Source organism: Caretta caretta, chromosome 14 (assembly GCF_965140235.1).
Source record: "Caretta caretta isolate rCarCar2 chromosome 14, rCarCar1.hap1, whole genome shotgun sequence".
Classification (NCBI taxonomy): domain Eukaryota; kingdom Metazoa; phylum Chordata; order Testudines; family Cheloniidae; genus Caretta; species Caretta caretta.
Genome location: NC_134219.1, coordinates 34,960,389 through 34,986,838, shown reverse-complemented (window position 1 = coordinate 34,986,838; position 26,450 = coordinate 34,960,389). Strand labels below are relative to the sequence as shown.

The 26,450-nt window shown below is 42.1% G+C and overlaps 1 protein-coding gene and 3 pseudogenes across 1 annotated transcript; 3 read left to right on the top strand and 1 right to left on the bottom strand.

Annotated features, from left to right (window-relative positions):
- The window catches only part of LOC125621471 (von Willebrand factor A domain-containing protein 5A-like), a 276,958-nt pseudogene that overhangs the window by 235,570 nt on the left and 14,938 nt on the right, over positions 1-26,450 (top strand).
- On the top strand, positions 4,715-5,668 carry LOC142068921 (olfactory receptor 14A16-like). Its single transcript, XM_075119038.1, has one exon. It carries the CDS (start codon positions 4,715-4,717, stop codon positions 5,666-5,668), a length of 954 nt encoding a protein of 317 aa, XP_074975139.1.
- On the bottom strand, positions 9,989-10,816 carry LOC142069181 (olfactory receptor 6F1-like; annotated as a pseudogene).
- On the top strand, positions 20,863-24,832 carry LOC142069180 (olfactory receptor 6F1-like; annotated as a pseudogene).

Genomic DNA, 26,450 nt, shown 5'->3' with positions numbered 1-26,450 from the left:
GATCATCAAGTTGGGCCATTTCCAGCACAAATCCAGGTTTTCTCACCGTCCGCCCCCCCCCCCCCCCCAACTCACTCTCCTGCTGGTAATAGCCCATCCAAAGTGACCACTCTCTTTAAAATGTGTATGATAATCAAGGTGGGCCATTTCCAGCACAAATCCAGGTTTTCTCACCCCCCACCACCACCCTCCAAAAACCACACACACAAACTCACTCTCCTACTCTCATACACATTTTAAAGAGAGTGGTCACTTTGGATGGGCTATTACCAGCAGGAGAGTGAGTTGGGGGGGGGGGGCGGAGGGTGAGCTGGGCCCATCTCAAATTAATTTGCAATTTCCTGATAGAAATAGTCTTCTTCTGTCAGCCACACAACCCTCAGCTCTTACATAGCAGAGAAGGCCCGGTCCTGATCCCACTGCAGTCACTAGCAATAATCCCGCTGACTGCAGCAGTTCCAGGGGTTGATCATAGAGGTGCACGCCGTGTGTTCAGTAGAGCAAATTTCTCCGAGGAAATTTCTTCACAGGTTTTTGTTTCATTTTTTCCCCATTCCATGGAGAGGTGGCCACATCAAGCAAAGGACATTTGTATGGATGGAAATGTAGGTGGGGAAGGAAATGAAGTCCAGTGTTGCACAGTTAGGAACGGAGAGAGCTACAAACATGGGCTGGGGCTTCCAAGCTGTCTTACCCCAGTTCAAACAGAGAGACCTTAATGGCATCCCTGTGTGTTCCCCCACTGGTCATTGGTGCTGATACGCTCCCCCCAGGGAAACCAGGAGGCACCCAAATTTCAAAGCTATCCGAGTAACCATTCAGCTTCTAGTGCACTTCCAGAAACTGAGCTTTAAACCATACAGAATGGCGGGAATGGAAATCCTCTAGCCCTCCTTCTGCATTGGCACAAGCGCACAATCCAACACGCAGACTTTCTTAAATTCCATTCTCATTTCGGGTCCCCCAAGATTTCGTGGGGGCCGTGCACTACCTTGGGTAAAATGAGACAGATTGAGACCAGTTTGACCTGCCTCACATCAATAGTTTGATCTCTAGCTTTGAGCAAAATAAACAAAACCTAGAAACTTGTAACTGGGCTCATATCTCCACAACCCTTCGCTCAAATGACCCCACATTTAGGTCACTAATCCTACCCTGCACCCTCCGAAGGCACATTAAATTTCAAAAGAATCTGACTAAGCATGTCTTCTGTTTTTTCCTTTTCTTTTTTTTTTAAGAAAGGAGGACCTTTAAACAGAAGTCATGGTGCAACCTCAACTAGAAGGGCGTTGCTGTGATGGTAATAATATTCATCAGTTCATTTACTGGTTGGGTACCCGTCTTGCAGGTTTCTATGAACCCTGCTATTGGAATATTCCAGGAGCATTGAGATGGGATTGTGATGTTCAGCAATGAGAATCTCAGAGAGAGGAACAAACAAAAGACTCAACATCACGGCACTGATATTTAGCTCATGTAACCTGGCCTAGTTCCATAGCACTCTGCCAATTTACATTCACTGAGGAACTGGTCTAATTGACTTCAGTGGGGCTGGGGCTGATTTACACAACAGCTGTTTGGGGGATCTGGACCCTTTGAGTCCAAGGCAGCTAGAGGTGATTTACAGAAACTGGGGCACTGACCCATTCACTTCAGTGGAGCTACCCTGATTTGAACTTGCTGAGGATCGGAACCACTGATTCCAATCGGTCTCGGGCTGATTTCTACTCTCTGGCTCTTTGTATTTCATCAGTTTCTCTGACATGAATGTCTCGTGTAAATTACACATTTTTAAACAGTGCATCTGTAGCCAAAGGAGCCTTTTATTTTAATATTGTCTGCTGGAAGGAAAACAATGTTACTACTGCGAAAGAAAGAAAGAAAGAAAGAAAGAAAGAAAGAAAGAAAGAAAGAAAGAAAGAAAGAAAGAAAGAAAGAAAAAGACCTGGGCTATTCATCCCAATAAAAGTTGAAGATCAGATGCAGAAAATCTCCACAACACTGTTCCCAGTTCTGTCCCAAGTGGGACTGAATCGCTCTGTCACACTTACAAGTTATACTTGTAATTCATCTGAGTGGACAAAGAGCTAGGAAAGAGGAGCCTGATTACGAATGTTTGACTCTTCTTTGGTTCAGTTTCACAGGCAAAGGATATAGGTTGGAAACTGCGTCATGGGCCAGATCCCCAGCTGGTGTAAATGGATGTAGCTCCCTGGAAGTCAATGAGTCAGATCCCCAAGTGGTGTAAATAGCCCTCACTACTCTGAAGTCAGTGGAAGTGTATCAACTTACACCAGCCCAGGACCTAGTCCTTAGTTTTTAGTGTTTGTCTCTTAGTGAGGAACTTGAAGCAGCCAGGGCAGCCTGAGCTGTGGGTTCCTCTGGTGGCTGCATCCCAAGAGCTGCTGGTGCAATGCAGGAGAAAAACATCTCTGCTCCCCTAGAGGTGACTATGTGGAGTTAATGAAGGAACAGGCTATTCCAGGCCAACTGAGACTCTGGTGCCAAGAGGCTCTTAGCTATTGTAGATCCCATGTCTGTGCTACAAATATCTGTTTTATTTTGCCATCCTGTGGGGACCCCCTTTGTGATCCAGCCCTGCCTTGTTTTTTAGCTAAAGGTCCTTCAAGAGATGCTGTCATCATGTGAGATGCAGGGCAGGTGCTGTTCCCCCTCTGGGGAGTTAGGGTCAACTAGGGCAGGTTGTCAGGATGCTTTGCTCCTGAGGTGAGAGCAGAGCTGGGCTCACAGCCCTGGAGACCAGATTCAGCTATTTACCCCCAGAGCAGGGATATCTTGGGCTGTGACCTTATTTGAAGCTGGCACAAACCAGGATCAGCTCGACAGCTGGGAGTGTCTTTCAGTCCCTGATCCCATTTAGTCCATCACCTTTCACCCAAGCCTGCCCTAGGAGGGAAGCAGGGAGCGCCCATCTGTGCTAGGAACTGCAGAGAGACCCCTGCAACTCAGGACATCCAGCGAAGGGATCTGACAACAGCTGGTGAATACGACAGTGTTGGGGGAAGGAGAGAGAGAGAGAGAACCAAACAATCCTGGCAGTGGGTGAATAGATAGATAGATAGATAGATAGATAGATAGATAGATAGATAGATAGATAGATAATGACCAATGATTCCTAACACAGTCGGATCAAATGCATCGCAAATTGGAATAAAGACCAACAAAGTAAGTTTTCTATTTCAATTAAATATGTTAGAGTATTAATATATGGGGCAAATTTAATATCAGAAATATGAATTGCAATTAGAACTCTTGAAGACTTTTACTAACAAATTATGCAGATATCTAGAGATGATCAGATTTTTTTTTCCACCAGAAAAAATTGACTTTTCATTGAGGTTGTGAGAACCAGTTTCAGCCGAAAACTGTTGGAACCTGAAAATTTTTAGGCATAATGAAAACAAGTTTTCATTGTTATGGATATCAGAGACTTTCCATGAAAATATATTCAACTGAAAACTGAATTTTCCTTTGAAATAAAGTAGAAATTGTCTGACTACTCCTACCTGGAAACTTAGCTTTTTGCCAGGGTGGGGAACATGAATATTGTCCAATAACACCATAATTTCCAACCCCATTCCCTCTATTGCAACCGTGTTTGTCTGTTTCAAAGGGGTAGCTGCAGGATGGTAAAACTGAGTAAGTAGCAAAGTTGGTCACTCAGAGAATGTGTTTTAAACATACTAACCTCTCTAAACGAAAGCCCTGAGAGTCGAAGCTCCCAGACAAAGGCTGTCTTTCTTTATCCTACCCAAGGACAGGCAGGAGGTTGATGGAACTAGAACCCAGATCTCCACTTCTACCATCATAGCCTCTGTCCCACACTGCTGCCTGCTAAACAAAAATACTGTCAACATGTGCACAGAACATGCACATAGGAAGACACAATCCATCCCCAAAAGAGTTCACATTCAAAGTACACAAGACAGACAAAAGGAAGGGGAGGAAAGAGAGGCAGCGGTGACTGCTCCATGGTCACAAAGTGACAGAGGCAAGACTAGAACTGAAGTCTCCTGACTCACACAGCACAGAAATAAAGTCACAGAGGGGAACCACACAACCTAGCAGCAACTGAGCGATGCGACCAGCCCATCATCACCCAGCAATGGGAGTGCAGCTGGGATCTGGTGCCATAAATCAACATGTAAGTAGGCATCAGGCGGTATGTGGGATGTTGGGGTGGAATCATCACAGAAAAGCTGCCATGCGGGAAGCTGGGTGATTCTGTGCTGTATTTCTCAGTTAAGTGGGAATCAGACTGTGCTGGCATTTTAGTAGTTGAGATGAGTTGGCCAAGTTGTGAGCCTGCTGTCTGTAGCAATAGGGGCATAATTTTGGCTCAAATTGTTGGATTTGGATTGTACTTCGTTCCATCTTTCATCCTGCATTTGATCAAGCCACATCTTGGGCCAGATCCTCAGATGGTGTAAACTGACCCAGCTCCAGTGACTTTAAGGGAGCGATGCCAATTTACACTCCTGTCATAACGCACCAGAGTAGTGCTCTGGTTGTGAGCGGTGAGGAGCCCTCGCTACTCCAGACAATGGAAGTGACAAGTGCTGTGCACCTTTGACATTCACATCATGAGACATCATGGAGAGGGGAATCAGAGTCATTCCCTCTCTCACTATAACCCTGACCATTGCTCTTCTCCTTTCCTCCACAGCCATCACACAATGAACTAAGAAAGAAAATGTCCAACCAAACCACCGTGACCGAGTTCCTTCTTCTGGGATTCTCTGATGTTCGAGAGCTGCAGATTTTGCACTTCATTGTGTTTCTAGTGCTTTACCTGGCAGCCCTGACAGGGAATCTTCTCATCATCACAGCCATAGCTCTTGACTATCACCTTCACACCCCCATGTACTTCTTCCTGATGAGTTTGTCCATCCTAGACCTCGGCTCCATCTCTGTCACCATCCCCAAATCTATGGCCAATTCCCTTATGAACACCAGGTCCATTTCCTATTCTGGATGTGTCGCCCAAGTCTTTTTCCTCATCTTCTTTGCTGAAGCCGACTTTGTCTTACTCACCATCATGGCATACGATCGATACGTCGCCATCTGCAAACCACTGCACTATGAGACTATAATGAACAGGAGAGCTTGTGTCCAAATGGCAGCCATTGCCTGGATCAGTGTAATCCTCTATTCTTCATTGCATACCGGGAACACGTTTTCAATAACCTTCTGTGGAGGCAACATGGTGGATCAGTTCTTCTGTGAAATCCCCCAGCTACTCAAGCTCGCCTGCTCTAACTCGTACTTCAATGAAGTTGGGGTTATTGAATTTAGTGTGTGTTTATCTCTAAGTTGTTTTGTTTTTATAATTGTGACATATGTTCAGATCTTGACCACGGTATTGAGAATCCCCTCTGAGCAGGGCCGACATAAAACCTTCTCCACATGCCTTCCTCACCTCATTGTAATTTCCATGTTTCTTTCCACTGGTGCCTTTGCCTACGTGAAACCCATCTCCAGCTCTCCGTCAGCTCTAGATCTCGTGGTGGCTGTTCTCTATTCCGTGCTGCCGCCAGTGATGAATCCGATCATCTACAGCATAAAGAACAAGGAAATCAAAGCTTCCCTGAGGAAACTGACTGGGTGGAGGTTATTCAACAAGAATAAAATGTCTGCGTTTCTCTGATGAACGTGGTTTTATCTGTGTTGTTTTAGCAAATACAATCAACTGATGACATTACTGTCCCCATAAGAATATGGTATGTGATTTTTTTTATGCAAAATGCTGTGTGTATAGCGGTAAATCCACACTAACTCCACTAAGTCAGTGGAGTTCTTCCAGGTTTATACCAGTATAAGTAAGATGAAAATCTATCGATGTCATGCTTTTATACTGCCACCCCTCACCATGTTATCTGAGTACCTTCCACATAAAATCATTAGCCATTAGACTTCATGGAATCTCTGGTTCTTCTCCTTTTTGTGGGTCAAAACTTTGCTTGGGGTATGATGGCTTTTGGGTTTCTGTTTGCTGGTGTGACAGAGTGGGATATGGCAGCATCAGATCATGAACTCTGTGTTTTGCTATCTGGGTAAATATTGACATGGTGACTGCAGAAGTCTGGGCTTGTTCAATAGCCGTCTATCGCTCTTTGTTCATGGCAGCTCTCCTCCTACCTGAGAAAGGTGCCTGTTACTTTGCTGAAGGACTATCACTCAGAGAAATCAAGACTGAAGTCTGGGTCCTTTGATTTTTGTTGCCTTTCACCTACAGGCCCTGCTGCATGGAACAAGTCTTTTGCTATATAGGGAGTCTGCAAGTGATGGTGCGGAGGGTGGGGGCATGGCTGGTGGGTCTGGAAGTCTTAATTTTAGCACATGACAAAGAGACAGGGGACCTATTTAAGTGCAGAGTCCTACCCAGTGTCAGGTGCCAGCCATAATCCCATGTAAGAAGGACTTGCAGGAGTTTGTTCTATCTAATCTAATCTATCTGTCTATCGTACGATCCCACACTGTCACCCATCACCATGCTATCTGAGCACCTTCCACATAAAATCGGGCGCCATAGCAAAGCCCCTAGTAGACCCTAAGGAGCCAGAGACTCCATTCCTTTTTTTGTTCTTCCCCTCAGGGTAAAAGATATGATTGTGGTATCAGTGCAGTTGTTTGGTTCTTGCTTCTTTCTCAGATTTTTTGAATTTTATTTTAGGGTTTTTTTGTTTTTTTTGTTTTTTTTTTTTACTGGTGGATTGATTTGTTTCTTTATGAGGTGGGAGTGCCTGGGGACAGGAGCGCTGGAAGCTCCCTAGAAGTGGTGGGGGGGCACCGACACCTGAACCAAGGCCCCACCCCCACACGGCCTCTTCCCCCGAGGCCCCACCCTCGTGCCACCTCTTCCCCCCAAGGCCCTTCCCCACGCTTGCTCCTCTCTGCCCCCTCCCCACCATCGCTCACCCTTAAGGCCAGTAAAAAGTGGGAGAACATACCCCTCCCACTTTTAAAAGTGATCGGGCCATGGCCCCCTGCCCCCCCACCCCCATCTCCATTCTGGTTCCTCTGCCTGGGGAGATGCTGAGCGTTTGGATAGACAGTGTTGCAAGTGTTTTCTCCTTTATTGGGCGTGCCCGTATCTCATTTCCTTGATGGGGTTTTCCGAGCAATGGGTGAAGTAACATCCTGTATTGGCCCAATTTCTGTTGTTGGGAAAGACAAATTTCCAAGCTTACGCAGAGCTCTTCTTCGGGTCTGGGACAGGTGTCACAGCTAAATACAAGTTTCAGAGTGGTAGCCGTATTAGTCTGTATCAGCACGTTTTAAATTTTCATCCAGATTTGGGATAAAAATCAATTTCAAAATATTGGAATTTCCTCTACAATGAAAATTCCAACCAGCTCCAATTAGGGCTGGGACTTCCAAAGAGGCCAAAGGGACATAGGTGCAAAAATTCTATTGAAACTCTCTCAGGTTCCTTTGGTAAACCCAGCCTACGTCTTTACGATCCTTTGAAATCCCCAGCCTTAATAAGTAAAACACTTTCCAAAAGATAGGGGGATACAAAGGTAAAAGTTAAAGTTTATTTACACTTTGATGATAAGAGTGGTCTAGATATAAATATACAAAAATACAAATAAGTCAGGCATGAAGGGCAAGATATGTAAAGGTATTTAGGAACCTAGTGGGATTCTCAAAAGCATCTAGGTGTCTATCACCCATTAAAATCAATAGTTCCCATCAACAGATGATGACACTAAACTGGGAGGAGTGGTAGATACGCTGGAGGGTAGGGATAGGATACAGAGGGACATAGACAAATTGGAGGGTTGGGCCAAAAGAAATCTGATGAGGTTCAACAAGGACAAGTGCGGAGTCCTGCACTTAGGACGGAAGAATCCAATGCACCGCTACAGACTAGGGACCGAATGGCTCGGCAGCAGTACTGCAGAGAAGGACCTAGGGGTGACAGTGGACGAGAAGCTGGATATGAGTCAACAGTGTGCCCTTGTTGCCAAGAAGGCCAATGGCATTTTGGGGTGTATAAGGAGGGGCATGGCCAGCAGATCGAGGGACGTGAACGTTCCCCTCTATTCGACATTGGTGACATCTGGAGTACTGTGTCCAGTTTTGGGCCCCACACTACAAGACGTATGTGGAAAAACTGGAGAGAGTCCAGCGAAGGGCAACAAAAATGATTAGGGGGCTGGAACACATGAGTTATGAGGAGAGGCTGAGGGAACTGGGATTGTTTAGTCTACGGAAGAGAAGAATGAGGGGGGATTTGATAGCTGCTTTTAACTACCTGAAAGGTGGATCTAAAGAGGATGGATCTAGACTATTCTCAGTGGTAGCAGATGACAGGACAAGGAGTAATGGTCTCAAGTTTCACGGGGGAGATTTAGGTTGGATATTAGGAAAAACTTTTTCACTAGGGGGGTGGTGAAACACTGGAATGCGTTACCTAGGAAGGTGGTGGAATCCCCTTCCTTAGAAGTTTTTAAGGTCAGGCTTGACAAAGCCCTGGCTGGGATGATTTAGTTGGGGATTGGTCCTGCTCTGGGCAGGGGGTTGGACTAGATGACCTACAGAGGTCCCTTCCAACTCTGATATTTTATGATTCTATGATTCTATGAACAGTTATGTTTTGAGAACTATCAGTTAGCCAGTTTTTAATCAATTTACTGTTGTTTTTGTGTAGTGTTATTTTTTTAAATAGTGTGATGTTACCCTGAATCAAACCTTTAGAAAAATGCAAGTCTATTACATAAACACCATTGCCTTTATCAATCATGAATGTCACAGTTAAATCAAGTTCATTTGATAAAAAACATTCTGTGAAAACATATTGATCACCATTAATTGAACTTCTTTCTCCCTTGTAATTCCTTTTTGTTGAAAAATGACCATTTTCAAAAACGAAATTGTTTGTAAAGAACTGTTGATTTAGTGAATTTTTGTTTTCTTTTTTTAATTAAATTTTTCATTTCAATTTTTGACAACATTTAAACGGAAAACTTTATAAAAAACGTTATTGACTTGTTTCCATTTACCAACATGTAGGATCCCCAAACTTAGAACCCTTAAAAAGGGAAATAAGTTTGATTTTTTGAAATTCTTCACTAATTAAAAAAAAAAATCCACCATCGTTGTTCATCATTCTGTATTTCCTGCATGTTGTTCTTTAGTTTGCTGTTTAATAATTTTTCAGCTATTGAACAAGGGAACAGACACAATGTCGTGTGAGTTGGCCAAACAGTCATACATCACAGATAATGAAAATTCTGGAGTTGCTACAAATTTAAACTTAGAACAAACTTCTGAGTGCAGATTCAGTGTCACTAAGGTCTTGATCCTGCACACGCTTTATGCACAAGCTTTCTTTCCTAGTGTGAGTAGTCCCGTTAGAGTCAACTGGACGACTCAAAATAATATAATTTAGCACTTGAGTAAGGATCTCAGGATGGGGGCCTAAATGTGAATTTCTAAAAGTAATGTCCACATAGGGCCTGACCTAAAGGCCATTTAATTCAGCTGAAAGATGTTCGTTGATGCCAATGGGCTGTTGATGAGACCTCTCAAGAGATTTTAAGGGACAGATTTTCAATAGTATTTGTAGCTACCACTGAAATCAATGGGATTTTGGTGCCTCATCTGCTGAAGTGCTTTGTAAAAGCCCACTAAACAACTATCTGCATCTTTAGACACCTAAATATCTTTGAAAATATGCCCCTTAGGAGCTCACGTTCGGTAGATTTTCAATAAAAATTAGGCTCCTAGAAGCTAGATCTTTAATGGTATTTAGGGGCCTATCTGAATCTTTAGGTGCCTAAATTCCTTTGCAAATCTGGCCCTTAGGCACTTCTGAACATTTTACCCAAATACCAAAGTTGTAAATGTAAAATTGGAACCAGGATTAAAAGAACAACAACAAGGACAGTTACTACCAAAGGGAACATGAGCACAGGCTGAGAATCAGACCCAGTAACATCTAAGCCATTCAAAAACAACTTCATGGCCCACTGAATACCTTCCATAAAGTCTCCTTCACCTCTTTGTTTCTCAGACTGTCAATGAAGAGGTTTAACAGCGGAGTTACAATAGTATTCAAAGTGTTGACAGTCTTGTTCATGTCCAAGGCATTCTGTCTGGAAGGCCTGACATACAGGAAGATGGTGGAGCTGTACCATATAATCACAAGAGTGAGATGGGCAGAGCAAGTGGAAAAGGCCTTTTGCTGGCCTTGGGCTGATGGGATTCTCAGTATGGTGGAGAGGGTGTAAATGTAGGAGACCAGAATTATTGAACATAATTCCAGGATGACGATGATCGAGATGATAAAAGCTGCCATCTCAAACACATAGGTGTCTGTGCAGGAGAGAATGATGAAGGAATCTATGCTGCAGAAGAAACGAGTAATGACACTAGTGGCACAGAAGGACAACCTAACTCTCAGAGATTCTGGGATAGAAATAGCCAGGAAACTGCACACCCAGGAGCCAAGGGCCAGCTGAGCAGACAAGATGCTGTTCATGATGGTGCTATAGTGCAATGGGTAGCAAATAGCCAGATAGCAGTCATGGGCCATGGCGGACAAGAGGAAATGTTCTGTGCCCCCCAAGGAGAAAATGAAGTCCATCTGCAGGATGCAGCTACTAAAGGGGATGGTTCTGCTTTTCCCCAGGAAAATCGCAATGGTCTTGGGAACACAGGCTGTGGTGTATCATATCTCCAGCAAGGAGAGGTTGCAAAGGAAGAAGTACATGGGGGTGCGGAGTTGATGGCTGGCCCTCACTAGGACTAGGATGGCAACATTTCCTGCAACTGTCAGGACATACATCATGGTAAACACCACAGAAAGAGAGATCTGCAAATATTAACTACGGGGGAAGCCCAGAAGGATAAATTCCTATATCCTGGAGTAGATTTCCTTCTCTATTCCAGTCACAGGCTCCATCTGTCAAGATACAAGAGATCATAATTCAGGAGAAGCTTTGTTACATGGATTGTTAGACATCACAGGTACAATTTTCAAGGGTGCCTGTCAAGATTCCTTCCCCACTCTGAACTCCAGGGTACAGATGTGCGGACCTGCATGAAAGACCCCCTAAGCTTATTCTTACCAGCTGAGGTTAAAAAAATTCCCCAAGGTACAAACTTTGCCTTGTCCTTGAACCCTATGCTGCCACCACCAAGCATGTTACACAAACTACAGGGAAAGAGCCCACTTGGAGACGTCTTCCCACAAAGTATCCCCCCAAGCCCTACACCCCCTTTCCTAGGAAAGGCTTGATCAAATCCTCACCAATTTGTACAGGTGAACACAGACCCAAACCCTTGGAACTTAAGAACAATGAAAAAGCAATCAGGTTCTTAAAAGAAGAATTTTAATGAAAGAAAAGGTAAAAGAATCACCTCTGTAAAATCAGGATGGTAAATACCTTACAGGGTAATCAGATTCAAAACATAGAGCATCCCTCTAGGCAAAACCTTAAGTTACAAAAAGACACAAAACCAGGAATATACATTCCATTCAGCACAGCCTATTTTACCAGCCATTAAACAAAAGGAAATCTAACGCATTCCTAGCTAGAGTACTGACTAACTTTTTACAGGAGTTCTGAGCTGCATTCCTGATCTGTTCCCAGCAAAAGCATCACACAGACAGACAGACAGACCCTTTGTTCCTCCCCCTCCAGCTTTGAAAGTGTCTTGTCTCCTCATTGGTCATTTTGGTCAGGTGCCAGTGAGGTTATCTTAACTTCTTAGCCCTTTACAGGTGAAAGGGTTTTGCCTCTGTCCAAGAGGGATTTATAGCACTGTATGCAGAAAGGTGGTTACCCTTCCCTTTATATTTATGGCAGTGCTTAAACGATATAGAAGCCTAAATCCCATTACAAAATCATGTAAGTTGCTTAGGAGCCTAAGAGCTAGAGTTTCAAAAGTGTTTAGATGTCAACGGTGCAGACTGACAAAAATGCTTAAGCAGGTTAGGCACCTAATGTGGTTAGGTGTTTTTGAAAATCCCGCTAAGCATCTATCTGAAGCTTTAGACATCTTCATACTTTTGAAAATCTGGCTCTGAAAGATTAAAGCTCTTTTGAAAATTGGATGTAGGCTCTCAAGTCACCCAGGGCCAGATTTTAAATGGTATTTAGGCATGTAGTGGGATTTTCAAAAACACCAAGGCACCTAAACTCATTGGTTTCATTGATTCATAGATTGCAAAGCCAGAAGGGACCATTGTGATCATCTAGTCTGACCTTCTGTATAACACAGGACATAGATCTTCTCCAAAATAATTTGTAGAGCAGATCTTTTAGAAAAACATCCAATCTTGATTGAAAAATTCTCAGTGATGGAGAATCCACCATGACCATTTGTAAATTGCTCCAAAACTTAACTACTCTCACTGTACGCCTTATTTCCAGTCTGATTTTGCCTAGCTTAAACTTCCAGCCATTGTATGGTGTTATCCCTTTCTATGCTAGACTGAAGAGATCATGAAGGAATTTATAGACTGTGGTTAATTCACCCATTAACCTTCTTTTTGTTAAGCTAAATAGATTGAGCTCCTTGGGTCTGTCACTATAAGGCGTGCTTCCTAAACTTTTAATCATTCTCATGGCTCTTCTCTGAACCCTCTCCAATTGATCAACATTCTTTTTGAATTGTTGACACGAGAACTGGACGTAGTCTTTTTCCTCTTTATGCATCCAAGAATTGCATTAGTCCTTTTGGCACAGCATCACCCTGGGAGCTCATGTTCAGCTGATTATCCACCATGACCACCAAATCTTTTTCAGAATCACTGTTTCCAACAATCGAGTTCCACGTCCTGCAAGTATGTCTTACATGCTTTGTTCCTAGATGTAGACATTCACATTTAGCAATAGTAAAATTATATTGTTTGCTTGCGCCCAGTTTACCAAGCGATCCAGATTGCTCTGTAACCCTGTCCTCTTCATTATTAACTACTTCCTCATTTTTGTGTCATTTGCAAACTTTATCAGTGATGCGTTTATGTCATCTTCCATATCATTAAAAAATGTTAAATAGAGTTAGGATATGAACAGAACCCTCTTGGACCCCACTGGAAACATACCTGTTCCAAGACAATTCCCTTTAACAATTACATTTTGAGACCTAACCGTGAGCCAGCTTTTAGTCCATGTATTGTGTGCCATGTTATTTTTGTATCCTTCTAGTTGTTTAGTCAAAATGTCATGCAGTACCAAGTCAAATGCCATAGAGAAGTCTATTATATCAGCACTATTGCCTTTATCAATCACAATTGTAATGTCATCAAAAATGATACCTAGTTAGTTTGACAGGATCTATTTACCATAAACCCATGTTAAATGACATTAATTATATTACTTTATTTCTTTATTAATTGAGTCCCTTATCAGTGTAACTATGCTGGTTCTGGCGGGACCCAACGGAGAGTGCCCATTCAGGAGAAATTGCTTCAAGCAGGGCAGTTACAGCCCAAGGCTGGGGTTTCTGTGCACACCAAGGCAAACCAAACCAGCCAGACAGAGAAGACTTTGCTTTTACCCCACTGGCTAACCACAAGTCACACAAGCAATTCCCTTAGACACCCCAGTTTCCCAGTATCACCACCAGTGCCACAAGTTATGAGGACAAATGGTGATGAAAACCAAGACCCCAGTAAAGGGAAAAAGCTTCTCTCCATCCCAAAGGACCAAGCCCCAGACCCAGGTCAATATACAAATCAGATCTGACCCACAAATCACGCTGTTGCCAATCCTTTAGAATCTAAATCCTAAAGGTTTATTCATAAAAGGAAAACGATATAGATGAGAGCTAGAATTGATTCAATGGAATCAATGACATACAGTGATGGCAAAGCTCTTGGTTCAGGCTTGCAGCAGTGAGAGAATAAACTGCAAGTTCAAATCAAGTCTCTGGAGAACATCCACAGCTGGGATGGGTCTTTCAGTCCTTGGTTCAGAGCTTCAGTGTAGCAAAGTCCCTCCAGAGGTAAGAATCAGGACTGAAGACAAGATGGAGGAGCTGCAGCAGCTTTTTACAGTCTCTTGCCATGTGGTCTTTCTTTCTTTGTGCCAAAGAGAAGCTGTCCATCACCTGGCCTGGAAACACCTGAGAGTTCTGTCCATAGGTAGGTCCCTGAATACCTTGCTGAGTCCCAAGGCGTGTCTGCCTTCTCTCAATGGGTCAATTGTATATCTGGTGGTCCTTAATGGGCCATCAAGCAGGCTAGGCAGAACTGACACCAACTTGCCTGGGGTGTCACGGAGAAGCGTAGCATAAGTTTGCAATACAGACAGTATAGAGCCAATATTCATAATTTTAACTACAAAAATAATACACACAAATAGACAGCATAATCAGAACCAGCAAACCATAACCTTGTCTTTGACACCTTATTTGACTCCCTTTATACAAGATTTGGTGCCACTACAGGACTTTGGTTGCAACAATGATCTATACGGTCCCAGCTCATGTCAATCACCTCACAATCAGCCACTCCGTTATCTTGCCTGACAGACCTATAATTACCTTGGTCCTCCCATTTACCCTTTTTGAATATTGGCACAACATTAGCTTTCTTCCAGCGTTTCAACAGTAAAGGCCCAGTGAGCTCCTCAGCTAGCATTTTTTAAACTCCTGGATGCGGGTTATCTGGATCTGCTGATTTTAAAATGTCTAACTTTAGTAGCTTCTGTTTAACTAGTGAGCTCCTGAGGTACTAGTGGGTTTGAGTGGGTTTTAGCCACCTCGAGGCTTTTGAAAATCCCACTACGTGCCTAAATACCTTTAAAAATCTGGCCCTTAGCTGCTGTAGAAAATTTTACCCCACCCCACACAGTGACCAAATTCATTTGGTCCACAGATTTCCTAACATCTGGAGAAACAAATGATACTTTGTATTGAATTCTGTTCTTCTCAGTCCTCCTGATGAGAAACAATCTCATCATCCATGGGAGTGGACGCTTCCTTCCGTATGCAAATAGCAGCAATTGGGAAATCCAGGACTCAGAGGGTGAAAACCAACACATCAAATCAGTTTTTCATCTCTACCCCAGTCTTGAATTCTGTAGGTCACAAGAGATACTCATGGAGTTAAACAGTTAAAATGCATTATTGGATGTTCCTTGAATGTTCAAGTCAGAATCCTAGTGCCTGAATAATTATTACCACCTCCCCTATCTCCCGAAGCCTCAATCAGCTACGACTTACAACTAGAGTTTGTCAAGAAACAGGGCAAGGGAAGGGAAGGGGATCCTGATCATTTCATCATTTTTCCCATTGACATTGGAAATGTTGATGGCACTTTTGACCTACTAATTGTTCATTCAATCTTCAGCCAGTGCTCTTCCTTGTCAAAAGTCCCTCCATGCTCTTAGCTGGGATTTTCAAAGGGGCTTAAGAGAGTTTGGTACCCAATACCCATTGAACTCCATTAGGTTATGGACACACAGTATGTAGAATTTCCCTTGATTCTGGATGTCCATATTTAAGGGATGATCTTGACTTGCACTCTGGAGAATCACTGATATGCAAATCCCATTTTAACAGATCTACGGAATTTAGCATGAAGAAGAATAGGAAGAAAAATATCCCAGTTTCCCTGAAAATTTCCTTTCTTCTAATATTAAGGTAAATGGGTCAGTCTTGTCCTCTGCTATTTTCTCCTTCATGAATCTCTGCTGTGCTCTGCGGCAGGCAGGACTTGTCTTTGTTCCTCAAAGGCTCTACGATGAACATTTTACATTGGTATATTGCAAGGCAGAGAATCCTAATCTCTAGTTCCAGCACAACATTGCCAAACTTGAACTCCTAATCTTTTCTCCTAGATCCTCCCCATTTTCCATTCTCCAGCTCATTTCAGAACTCAGCTACCCTTCCCAATACACACCTTTGGAACACTGGGGTTATTTATGTGTCTTCTTCTGAGTCCAGGACCATGATTTTTGTCTTTGGTGAAGATTTTCAGAGGCAAAGAGGGCAATTCTGTGGCCCAACTCCCATTGAAAATCCTTTGACAATCTTCCCTTTTGTATCGAACATGAAAACTGATTTTACAGTTTGCCCAGGATCAAATTCTAACAACCAAGGAACAGACGTCATGACTAGGCTTGGAAGGATTAGATTTGTATTGGTGAATGTTGGTAAATGTCGATTTCACCACACACACACACACACACACACAAACTGATGAAAATGTATTTCCATCGATAATACTCAAAATTTACAGATAGGCAAAGTAAGAAAAATACTGCGGGAGAACTTATTAGAGACAAAATCCAGTGATTTAGACTTTTGAATTAGGCTTACAAATGGATTAGTGAATGAACAGTAAAAACAGGTATGATCTGTTGAATTAAGGATATTGACTTTCTATAGTTTAACACATGATGTTGACAAAATTTGTGTTTTAATGGTTTATAGAGCTTTCACTTTTTGAATCTCAGTGTTAACTATCATTTGTCTGACAGTCTCCCACGCCCCACCCCCATAATTTTGTACAACTATGAACACTGAAATAAATAAAAAGTGGAGAAAATGCTTAAAAACAAACAGTGACAGTACCCATCAAAATTATAAATAATAAAAATAAAATGCTGCCAAGCCTATCCATGACATATTAACATACAAGTGAGAACAGAACAAGAATTTCATCGAGAATTATGTACCAGACAGTGCTTAATTGTCAATGCTCATTAAGTATAATCCCTAGCTTTTGTGCAATGGTTTTCATCAGTAGATCTCAACGCATTTTACAACTGGAGTCAGGGTCATTGTCCCCATTTTACAAAAGAAGAAATTATAAACCAAAATAAATGTACCTGATTTTGCAGTGCCGGACCTTAGAGGCACATTCCATGCTCAGCTGAGACGGAAATAAGACTTTGCCCGCAAGGATAAACGATTGATTGTCACTGTGCAATGGGATTTTCAAAGGAGTTCAAAGCAATTAAAAATTCAAATCTCCTTGTGATTCAGTGGAATGTAAATGCCTGATTCCCACAGACTCTTTTAAAAATCGTACCCATAATGATTATCCTCCTTATGCTAATCTGAGCTAGTCTGGCAAAGATAATAATACCTTGTACTTATAAACATCTTTACATCTTCAAATCACTGTCCAGTCCTAAGCTATTTTATTCTACAACAGGTTGAAAAGAACTCCCTTTGTAGCCATAACTTCAGTGTTGTTTGGAATGGGCCCAATGCCCTTCTGTAGTAAATAATTAAGCATTATCAATCCTCTGCCATATGAGGAGACATTAGGGCAGAGGGGTAAAGGATCTTGCTTAGGGATGCATCGGAAGTCAGGGGAAAAGCCCGGAACAGAGACCATCTCCTGCCTTCTAATACCCTAAACTTCATAGTTACAGAGGGCCTGATCCAATGACAGAGGAAGTCAAAGTTATTCTATTCATTCACTCTAGTAGACTTGGGAAGAAATTCATGGTGCTTTTTCACCTGTAGATTTCAATCCATTTTACCAAGGTGGGTGAGTGGTATTATTTCATTTATTTACAGATGGGGAAACTGAGGCACAGACAGTTAATCTGGCTTTCACACAGTAAATGAGTGACAGAGCTGGGACAAACTCCAACTCCTTATTTCCCATCTACCAGACCAGGCCAGAGCTGAGATTTCAAAAGCTGCCTAAGGGATTATGGGGCAAATTCTTAAAGGCTTTTAGGTGTGTAGTGGGATTTTTCAAAGCAGCTAGGTGTCTAATACCCATTGCAATCAAGGATTTTTAGGTGCCGAGATACTTCTAAAAATCTCATTAGGTGCCTAAAAACCTTTAAAACTCTGGATCTTAAACAAACAAATGCCCGTGAAAATGAATGAGGAGTGGGTGTCCATGTGGCATTTGTGGCTATGAAAACCTAAGTCTACCTCTTAGAGAACTATCCAATCCATTTTTACATTCTTATCTATGCGACTCAATAAATTACAGCAGCAGCGAGTTCCACAGATCTATCATATAGTTATTTTCTCTTCTGCATTCAAGAGTTGAAAAAGATGAGTGAAATTTAGAAAGTGAGAAAGTAAGTGAGAGAGAAGGAAGTATGTTACAGATCAACCAATTACTCACTGGGAAACCTATTCCTTCCAACCAGATATGGCCCAGTAGGTCACATTACCAAGTATACAAAAAATAGGTCTTAATACAAGTGGTTTAAAGTATATTTCTGGGATCCTCTCTCTCTCTCTCTAGTGGACCTAACTTATTAGCTTTTGCTGACAGAACTAGCCAGAACAGACCTCCTTCACACATTATATTCTCTCCTTAGACTGAGGCGTTCTTGGATTCTGAGGAAAAAAATGCATTGCGAGCCATATTTTTTCCTCCAGCTATAAATCAAACATTTAAAGGTTTCATACACAAAATCTTCCTACTATTGCATAAATTTCTATATTGATTAGAATCTCATTGCATTACCATTTTGTCATCACCCTGCTGTCTTTTTCCCTTACCTGCTTCGTTTATGTATGGCAACTCAACAGGTCCAAGAAAGAAGACGAATTTATGTTCCTCAGAAGTGCTCTTGGGATTTGGTCTCAACAGAATTTCACTGTCTTCTCAAGAATGTGCCAAACCCCTGGCTTAGTGAGGACGGTGTCCTTGTTTAAAGAGGAGCACTGGAAGTTAGGAGACCTTGGTTCTGTGTCTCCATTGACTTGCTGATGGACCACTGTGAAATTGTTTAAGTTCTTTGTTCCTCAGTTTCTCCATTTGTAAAAGACAAAAGGCCAGATTTCTCAAGGTATTTAGATGCCTATTGAAATTTCCAGAAGCACCTCGGAACCTACAACTCATTGATTTCTGTGGATGTTAGGTGCCTCTGTCCTTCTAATAATCTCACTAGGTGACTAAATACTCTTTAAAATCTGGCCCTAAGTGGCTGCCCAAAGTTAGGCAACTACGTCCACATTTAGGCAACCTAATAGGTGGTCTAAGATACAGAAGTATAAAGCACCAGAAGCTAAAGACATTCAGACATCTGAAGATAGGCACCTAGTGGGAATTTCAGAAGTACCTATGCAGGTTAAGCACATAACTCCAATTCAATTCAATGGGGTTTAGGGGCCTAGGCCTTTGAAAATCCCACTAGACACCTAATAACCTTTGAAAATCTGGTCCTGAGACACTTTGGTGCTTTTGAAATATTTGCCTCTAGTCTACACAAAAAGTTGTACTGACATAATGAAAGGTGTGATTTTATACCAATTTAGCTAAAAGAGTGCAACTTTGTATATGGATATTATATTGGTTTAAACCTCATGTATATCAATTTTTAGGTGCAAACTGAACTGATATAACCAGTTTTCAACCTAAAGAGTCCACAAAGGCACAAAAGTTGCAGTGGACTAAATAAACATATTGAAGTTAAGTTGCTGTGTCTTCTCTGTATAGACAAGCCCTAGGGCCAGATTTTTAAAAGTATTTAGACACCTAGTGGAATTTTCAAACCTTCTAGTTGCCTAACATCCATTGAAATCAATGATTTAGGTACCAAGGTGCTTTTCAAAATCCCACTAGGTGCCTAAATACCTCAACTAATCTGGCCACAAATCACTTTTGAAAATAGGATTGACAGTTAAATTTTCAAGTGCAGCTAATTGCCTAAAGAGCCAATGAGACTTAAGCTCCTAAGTCACCTAGGTGCTTTAGGAAATTTTACCCTAAGGCTCCCTAGTGTGCTTGAATGGAGTATAGTTTGAATTCTAGGGACTTCAATGGAAGTTAGACACCAAGGTGCTTTTGAAGATCCTGCTAGGCACCTGTTTGTCTCTTTAGCACCTTTATACCTTTGAGGATCTCAGCCCTAGTGCTTAGCTATCCAGTTCCACCGGGTTGTCATTGTGCTCATGAAATCCTGAACTGTTCAGAGCATTTGCCATCCACATGGGTGTGAAAATTACTGAGCAATATCAGGCATCATCCTGGTAAGTACAATGGGAATTTGCTGGGCTAAGGACTGAATAAAATTTAAGTCAGGGGTAAAATAATTGCTGAAATTATGCACCTGATCTCCCTTCCCCTTCCAGAGATTTAGGCTGGGATTTTCAAAGGCGACTAAGGGAGTTAGGTTTCCAACTCCCATTTAAATTAATGAAATTTGGGCACCTAAATTCCTTTAGGCACATTTGAAAATACCAGTCCACTTTGGCATGGACTTAATTGAGGCAGGACTGGCCCCTAAAGCAGAAGCTACTCCCCATAATAGTGTAATACATGTGAGAAGAGAATCAGGATCTGTGACTTTATGGCCCTCAACTCAGTGAGAGATTCATGATAACATCGTTAGGCTTGGCAACATGGACACCCCATTCTAAGTGATAGGTCAGAGCTCCTAAATGTAAATGAGCTGCAAGGATGAGAGCATGTGTGTTTGTGGCTAGAATACAGAAATTGTGACTTATTCCAGTTCAGAGCCAGTGGGCAGATTCCGTACGCCTTAGGGTGAAAATCGTCCTGTGCAGAGAAGTACTTACCTTACACCTAACCCTCACAGAATCACTTAAGGAGGTCTTCAGTAGTGCAGCGGCTGAATTCGATTCCTCATCTCAGCATGGGACACAGGACCAAAGACATAGGTTGACAGAAATCTACAGCTGATATAGTGAGTTGATGACCTGTATGATATGAATTAGTAAGTCTTTGCTCACATTGTGGTGGAGAAATATCAACATTGCATTTGTCACCAGTTTGCACCCTGTTGTTGGAGTCTAAGGAAAGCATCTGTAACAGTGACCAGTGCCTGGTGTTGGAAGAGTCCTACACATGGGTCTAGTCTGGTGAAGAAATGTGGACAGGCCAAGGTAATACTTATGCTAAGCTCACTGGCTTCAGCCAAGTTTTTGCTCGACATGAGTGTTGCTTGCGAAATTCGTCCGTGTGGAGAGACTTCTTTAAAGAATGCTTACAGCGGCTGGGTAAGACAAAGGTGTTTTGCACTGTGTTGAAGGACATAGATAAAAGGAATTTAATCAGTACAATACATAAAAGGTATTGCCAAAACGTCCCTGTATTGTGAAAAACAGAAAAGTCCCTATATTTGAGTGATACGATCCAAGTAAATAAACCAATTGGAAAAGGGACACGATGACATAAAAGTAGCCTGGACAGAAAAAGTTTTGTAAACTGAAGCCTGCACATGTATATACTATGGGTTAAGTAAGACACAATGCTTAATGTTGATTGGATGGTCAGATAACGTGTAAAGGTATAAATATGCTAGAGTGTAAGGGAATAGTCAGACCCTCATAGGAAAAATCAACAGTGACTACGCCCCCAAGAGAAGGTAATTGGGCAATATCTTTTTCTGTATATCTGTCATTCATTGCTTTTATGGTAATTGTAACATGCAGGGCCTTGCTTTTGGTTCAAAGAAAGGTTTGAATGAATAAACCTGACTGTCTCAGTCTCGAGTGTATGGTAATCCTCACCGAATTCTCATCCTTCAGAAAGAGCTGTAAGAGGCCACATGCAGAAGCAGTTATGGGAACAGCCTGCCCATACTGGAAGTTTCTTCTGTTAGTACAAGCAAAAGTGAACAAGAACAAATGTAATGCATGATAGCAACTGCGAGCTGAACAGAAATTTCAGCCACCCACGGGATCATAAACTGTTCCTCAGAAAGTACCTCATGTGTGACTTTTTCACATGACCTCAGAAAGGATGTAAACATTCTGTGGAGAACTAATCATAAGGGAGTTTGCAAACGTACAAAATAACTCTTCCTCTCCCAAAGACCTTGTATTTTCCATCAATATCTGAAGCAACCACCGAACTTGATCTGAGGTTAGAAAATTATTTTAACTTTGTTAAAAGGGTATTATCTAGACCATCCCTGACAGTTTTCAGAGTAACAGCCGTGTTAGTCTGTATTCGCAAAAAGAAAAGGAGTACTTGTGGCACCTGACAGTGTTTGTCTAACCTGCTCTTAAAAATCTCCAAAGATAGGGATTCCATAACTTCCCTAGACAATTTATTCTAGTGCTTAACTACGCTGACAATTTAGAAGTTTTTCCTAATGTCCAACCTAAACTGCCCTTGTTGCAATTTAAGCCCGTTACTTGTTGTTCTACTTCACAGGTTAATGAGAACAATTACCTCCCTCCTCCTTGTAACAACCTTTCATGTACTTGAAAACTGTTATCATGTCCCCTCTCAGTCTTCTCCTCTCCAGACTAAACAAGCCCTTTCCCTCCCCCCCCCCCCCCCGCCCCAATCTTCCCTCATAGCTCATGTCTTCTAGACCTTTAATCATTTTTGTTGTTCTTCTCTGGACTTTCTCCAATTTGTCCACATATTTTGGCCAGCACTAGGAACCTGGTATTTTTTTCTGAAGGTGTTTGAGAAACTCGGCATATTACAGTTTTGCTGTATTTGTGGGGCTTGCGGTCTGTTGCTTAGCACAGGTGTCTAGGAGTGAGGGTACCTGGATTCTGTGCCGAGCTCTTTTAGGGATGTGTAGAATAGCTGTTGTATCAAAGGACCAGGAACCAGTACACTTGGGTTCTATTCCCATTCTTTGAGGGGAGTTAGGATCATGGTTGGAGCAGAGCGGGGGCTGAGAATCAGGGCTCCTGGGTTCTATTAACGGTTCTGGTTGAGAAGTATGTACCACTGACTAAACGGGGAGAAGAATTGCAGACTCCTGGCACAGCTGGTCAAAAATGTTTGAAATTCACAGTTTTGAGGAAATTCTTCATCAGAATTTAAAATTCTGATAAAAAAGGGATGCATTTTTTGTGATTTTGTTTAGGAAAATTGCTTCCTTTGTTCTTTGGTCCTCTCTGGCCCCGAGCTTTGCTGTAATTGGCACATTGCATGGCCTTGCACACCTCAGTCTCAATTGGTCAAAGGAGGTTGCAACTGACTCATTTTCAACCACCCAAAATGAATGCTGGTTTATAGATGTAAATGGTTATTTATGCTCCAAAATTGAGTAGCTGTCCTCTGAACTGCAACTTTGTATAACATCCCCACTCCAACTTGGGACTTCAGCAGGCTTAGAACCTGAGACTTTCTGCACAAAAAGAATTAAATGTCCTCTTGCATTGCAGGAAGGAAATTGACAGGTACAAATCTCATGTGTTCAGTATTGACCTAAGTCTGCTCCCACTGACTCAATGACAATAATCCTATTGACTTCCTTCCTCGGGAGCAGAAATAGGCCTATACTGAGAACTTTTGAAAAGCTCACCCTATTTAGCAGGGATTTTCAAAAGAGACGATGGGGTTTTGTTCACTTCTAAAGGAATCTCAGATTGTGCTGAATGCCTAACACCCATAGGTCTCATTTGAAAATGATTTGGCTCCTGAATCCTGAAGAATTTACAGGAAAAATGTTGTTTCTTCTGTTGACATTTTTCAGGGTTTTGTCAAAAGGACAACTCCCATCCCCCCCCACACACACACCCAGAAAACAACTTTTTATTTGAACATTTTCAATTTAAAACAACAAAAATATCAATTAAAATAAAATCAATCTTGGGCTTTGGATGCTGACCGTGGAAAAAACATGTTTCATTGACAAAAACTAAAAATTGTGTTTTTCAAGGAACACCTGAAAATGGAATTTCTATCCTGAAAGTTTCTTTTTGGTCCAAAAGCTACTTTCCACTGGAAAAAAAGTTTCCACAGGAAAATTTAGGACAAGCTTAAATTCACCCTGTGAGCAGGAAGGCTCCAGAAATGTAATAGCAATAGGATATTTTCAGCCTTAAACCATTATTTCCTGCCTCTTTTAATTATCTGCTCTTTCTGTGCATCAAAATCATCTGTAACCCACAAAGCCACGGTTGTGTTTAATCAGTTTAATTTCATGTCTTCATTTGTTTTGGCAGGTAAAACAGCTGACCGCACTGGAAAAGGGCTATCACACCAGTGTGAAGGAATTTATTCTCCTGGGATTCCCTGGGACCCAATATTTGCAGATCTCGCTCTTTGTGCTCTTCCTTATCACAGGAAATGTGGCGATCATAGTCCTAGTGGCAACCAGCCGTCACCTTCGCACCCCAATGTACTTCCTTCTCTGCAATTGCTCCTTCCCGGAGGTATGGCAGACCACAGCTTGCATCCCAAAGACGCTTGCCAACCTTGTGTCCCAAAGCAAATCCATCTTCTTCGTCAGCTGTGTCCTACGGATGTATTTTGTTTTCTCCCTAGGATGCACAGAGATTTTCTCTTGGCTGTCATGGCCTACGGCTGCTATTTGGCTATATGCTATCCTTTGCTCTATAGCTCCATCCTGAACAGCACCTTGACTGCTCAGCTGGCTGTTGGCTCTTGGTTGTGTGGTTTCCTGGCTATTTGTGTCCCAGCATTTCTGATCACCAGGTTGTCCTTCTGTGCCCTAGTGTCATCCATCACTTTTTTGGGGACATAGCACCGTGGATAGTTCTTTCCTGCACAGATACCTACCTTATTGATCTGGTGGCCTTTATCATCTCCTTCATCTTCATCCTGGGCTCCTGTGTCATAACCCTGCTCTCCTACATTTACATCATCTCCACTGTACTGACAATCCCATCAGATAAGGAATGGAGAAGGGCCTTTTTAACTTGCTCTTCCCATCTCACAGTTGTGATTATCTGGTTCGGTTCGACCATTTTCCTACATGTCAACCCTTCCATGCAGAACTCATTGGAATTGACCAAAATAGTCACTGTCTTGAATACTATTGTCACACCCCAGTTGAACCCTTTCATCTACACACTGAGGAACCCAGAGGTAAAAGAAGCCCTGAGACATGTATTCAGGGAAGCGATGTTTTTCAAAATGTGCTGGAGGTCATTGGCTGTCACAGAAAATGTGGTGAAAGAAAAATGAGTCTGCACATGGAAGATATACCAAAGTTGATAGGGTACTGAAAAAACAACAACAATCCCTGAGGGCCAGAAGTCTAAAGATAATTAGCTGCCCAACTCCAATGGAAATCAGTGTGAGTTAGTTGACTAAATACCTTTAACAATCTGGTCCTTAGTGTCTCACATCCTTGAACATTTACAGCCAGATTGTTAAATGTATTTAGGTGCCTAATGGGATTTTCTATGAGTTTTAAGGGCCTAGATACTTTTTAAAACCCCACTAAGCACCTAAATACCTTTCAAAATCCAGCCCTCATGCATTATTATCCTCTTACTTTGTATTTAATTTAAAATGAAACAAATTGCACATGTGCCAATTATTTATTTCTATTAAAGCCTGGCCTGTGGAGAGGATAGAGATATCAACAGGCTTGGCAGAATTCAATTTTTATTTTTTATAATTTTGACAGAGAATATCAAGGTTTATTTGTGAGCATTTTTTAAAAAAAATATTGTCTATTTGTATTTTCACACTTGTGGGAAATTGCTGTGGCGTGTCAGACGACAAGGTGGGTCAGAGAATAATTATTTAACGACAACTGGTTTTTTGGACCTTTTTTTTTTTGGACGGTTGACGTTCTGCGTGGCGAAACTGGCATTTCCTGACATTTACTGATAAAAATTTAACCCTTCCAAACTGAGGTAAGATAAACCCACAGGAACCTCAAATCAAGACCCCAGTGGATTTTGAAGGGGATTCAGAATAAAGTTCTGGTTCCAGTTCCAGACTGGGTAAAAACCCAGATAGGTATTTTTGTAGGCTTCTTTTTTTCTTTGTTTTTAGTACACGGGCATTCCAAAATTTTGGAAAGATTGATTTCACACGGATTCTGCCGGTTTGGACAGAAAATATGTGAGAATAGCTTACAAAATTTTGATGATGTCAAAACTGAATCCAGAATCTTAGTCCTGATTCACCTTTAAAATCACAGTGTGAGTGGAGGGGGATCCCCACCTCCCACTCCCTGATACCCCCTCACCCTCGCTGCGAGCATCTCAGCAAGGAGAGGAGACGTCGTTAGAAATCATGAGATTGGCTTTAAATAATAAATGTTGGTTTCTTTTGATTTGCTGTCTGGTTTTTGAGTCTGTAGGGTGCACTTCATGTTTTTATGCTTTTCTCTGTAACCATGAGTGTGCCCTGGTGGCAAGAGGACTGGACTGCAACTAGGAGAATGAAGTGAGCTGTAGCTCACGAAAGCTTATGCTCAAATAAATTGGTTAGTCTCTAAGGTGCCACAAGTCCTCCTTTTCTTATTTCTATTCCTGGCTCTGCCATTGGCTTGGTGGATGACTTTGGACAAGTAATGGTGTTAGGGGGCTGTATAGTCTACAGTCAATCAGGAAGTGAGTGGGTGGGTGGGTGTGTGGGCAGGGGGAAATGGGAACTGTGGATGGGGAAATTGGAATCATGTTTGGCTAAGGGCAGGAATGGGAAGAGGGAGACAGGTGTAAGGCTCTGTGGTATCAGAGCTGGGAAGAGGGACACTAAGGAAGGAAACTGGAATCATGCTTGCTGGAAGTTCACCCCAATAAACATCGAATTGTTTGCACCTTTGGACTTCGGGTATTGTTGCTCT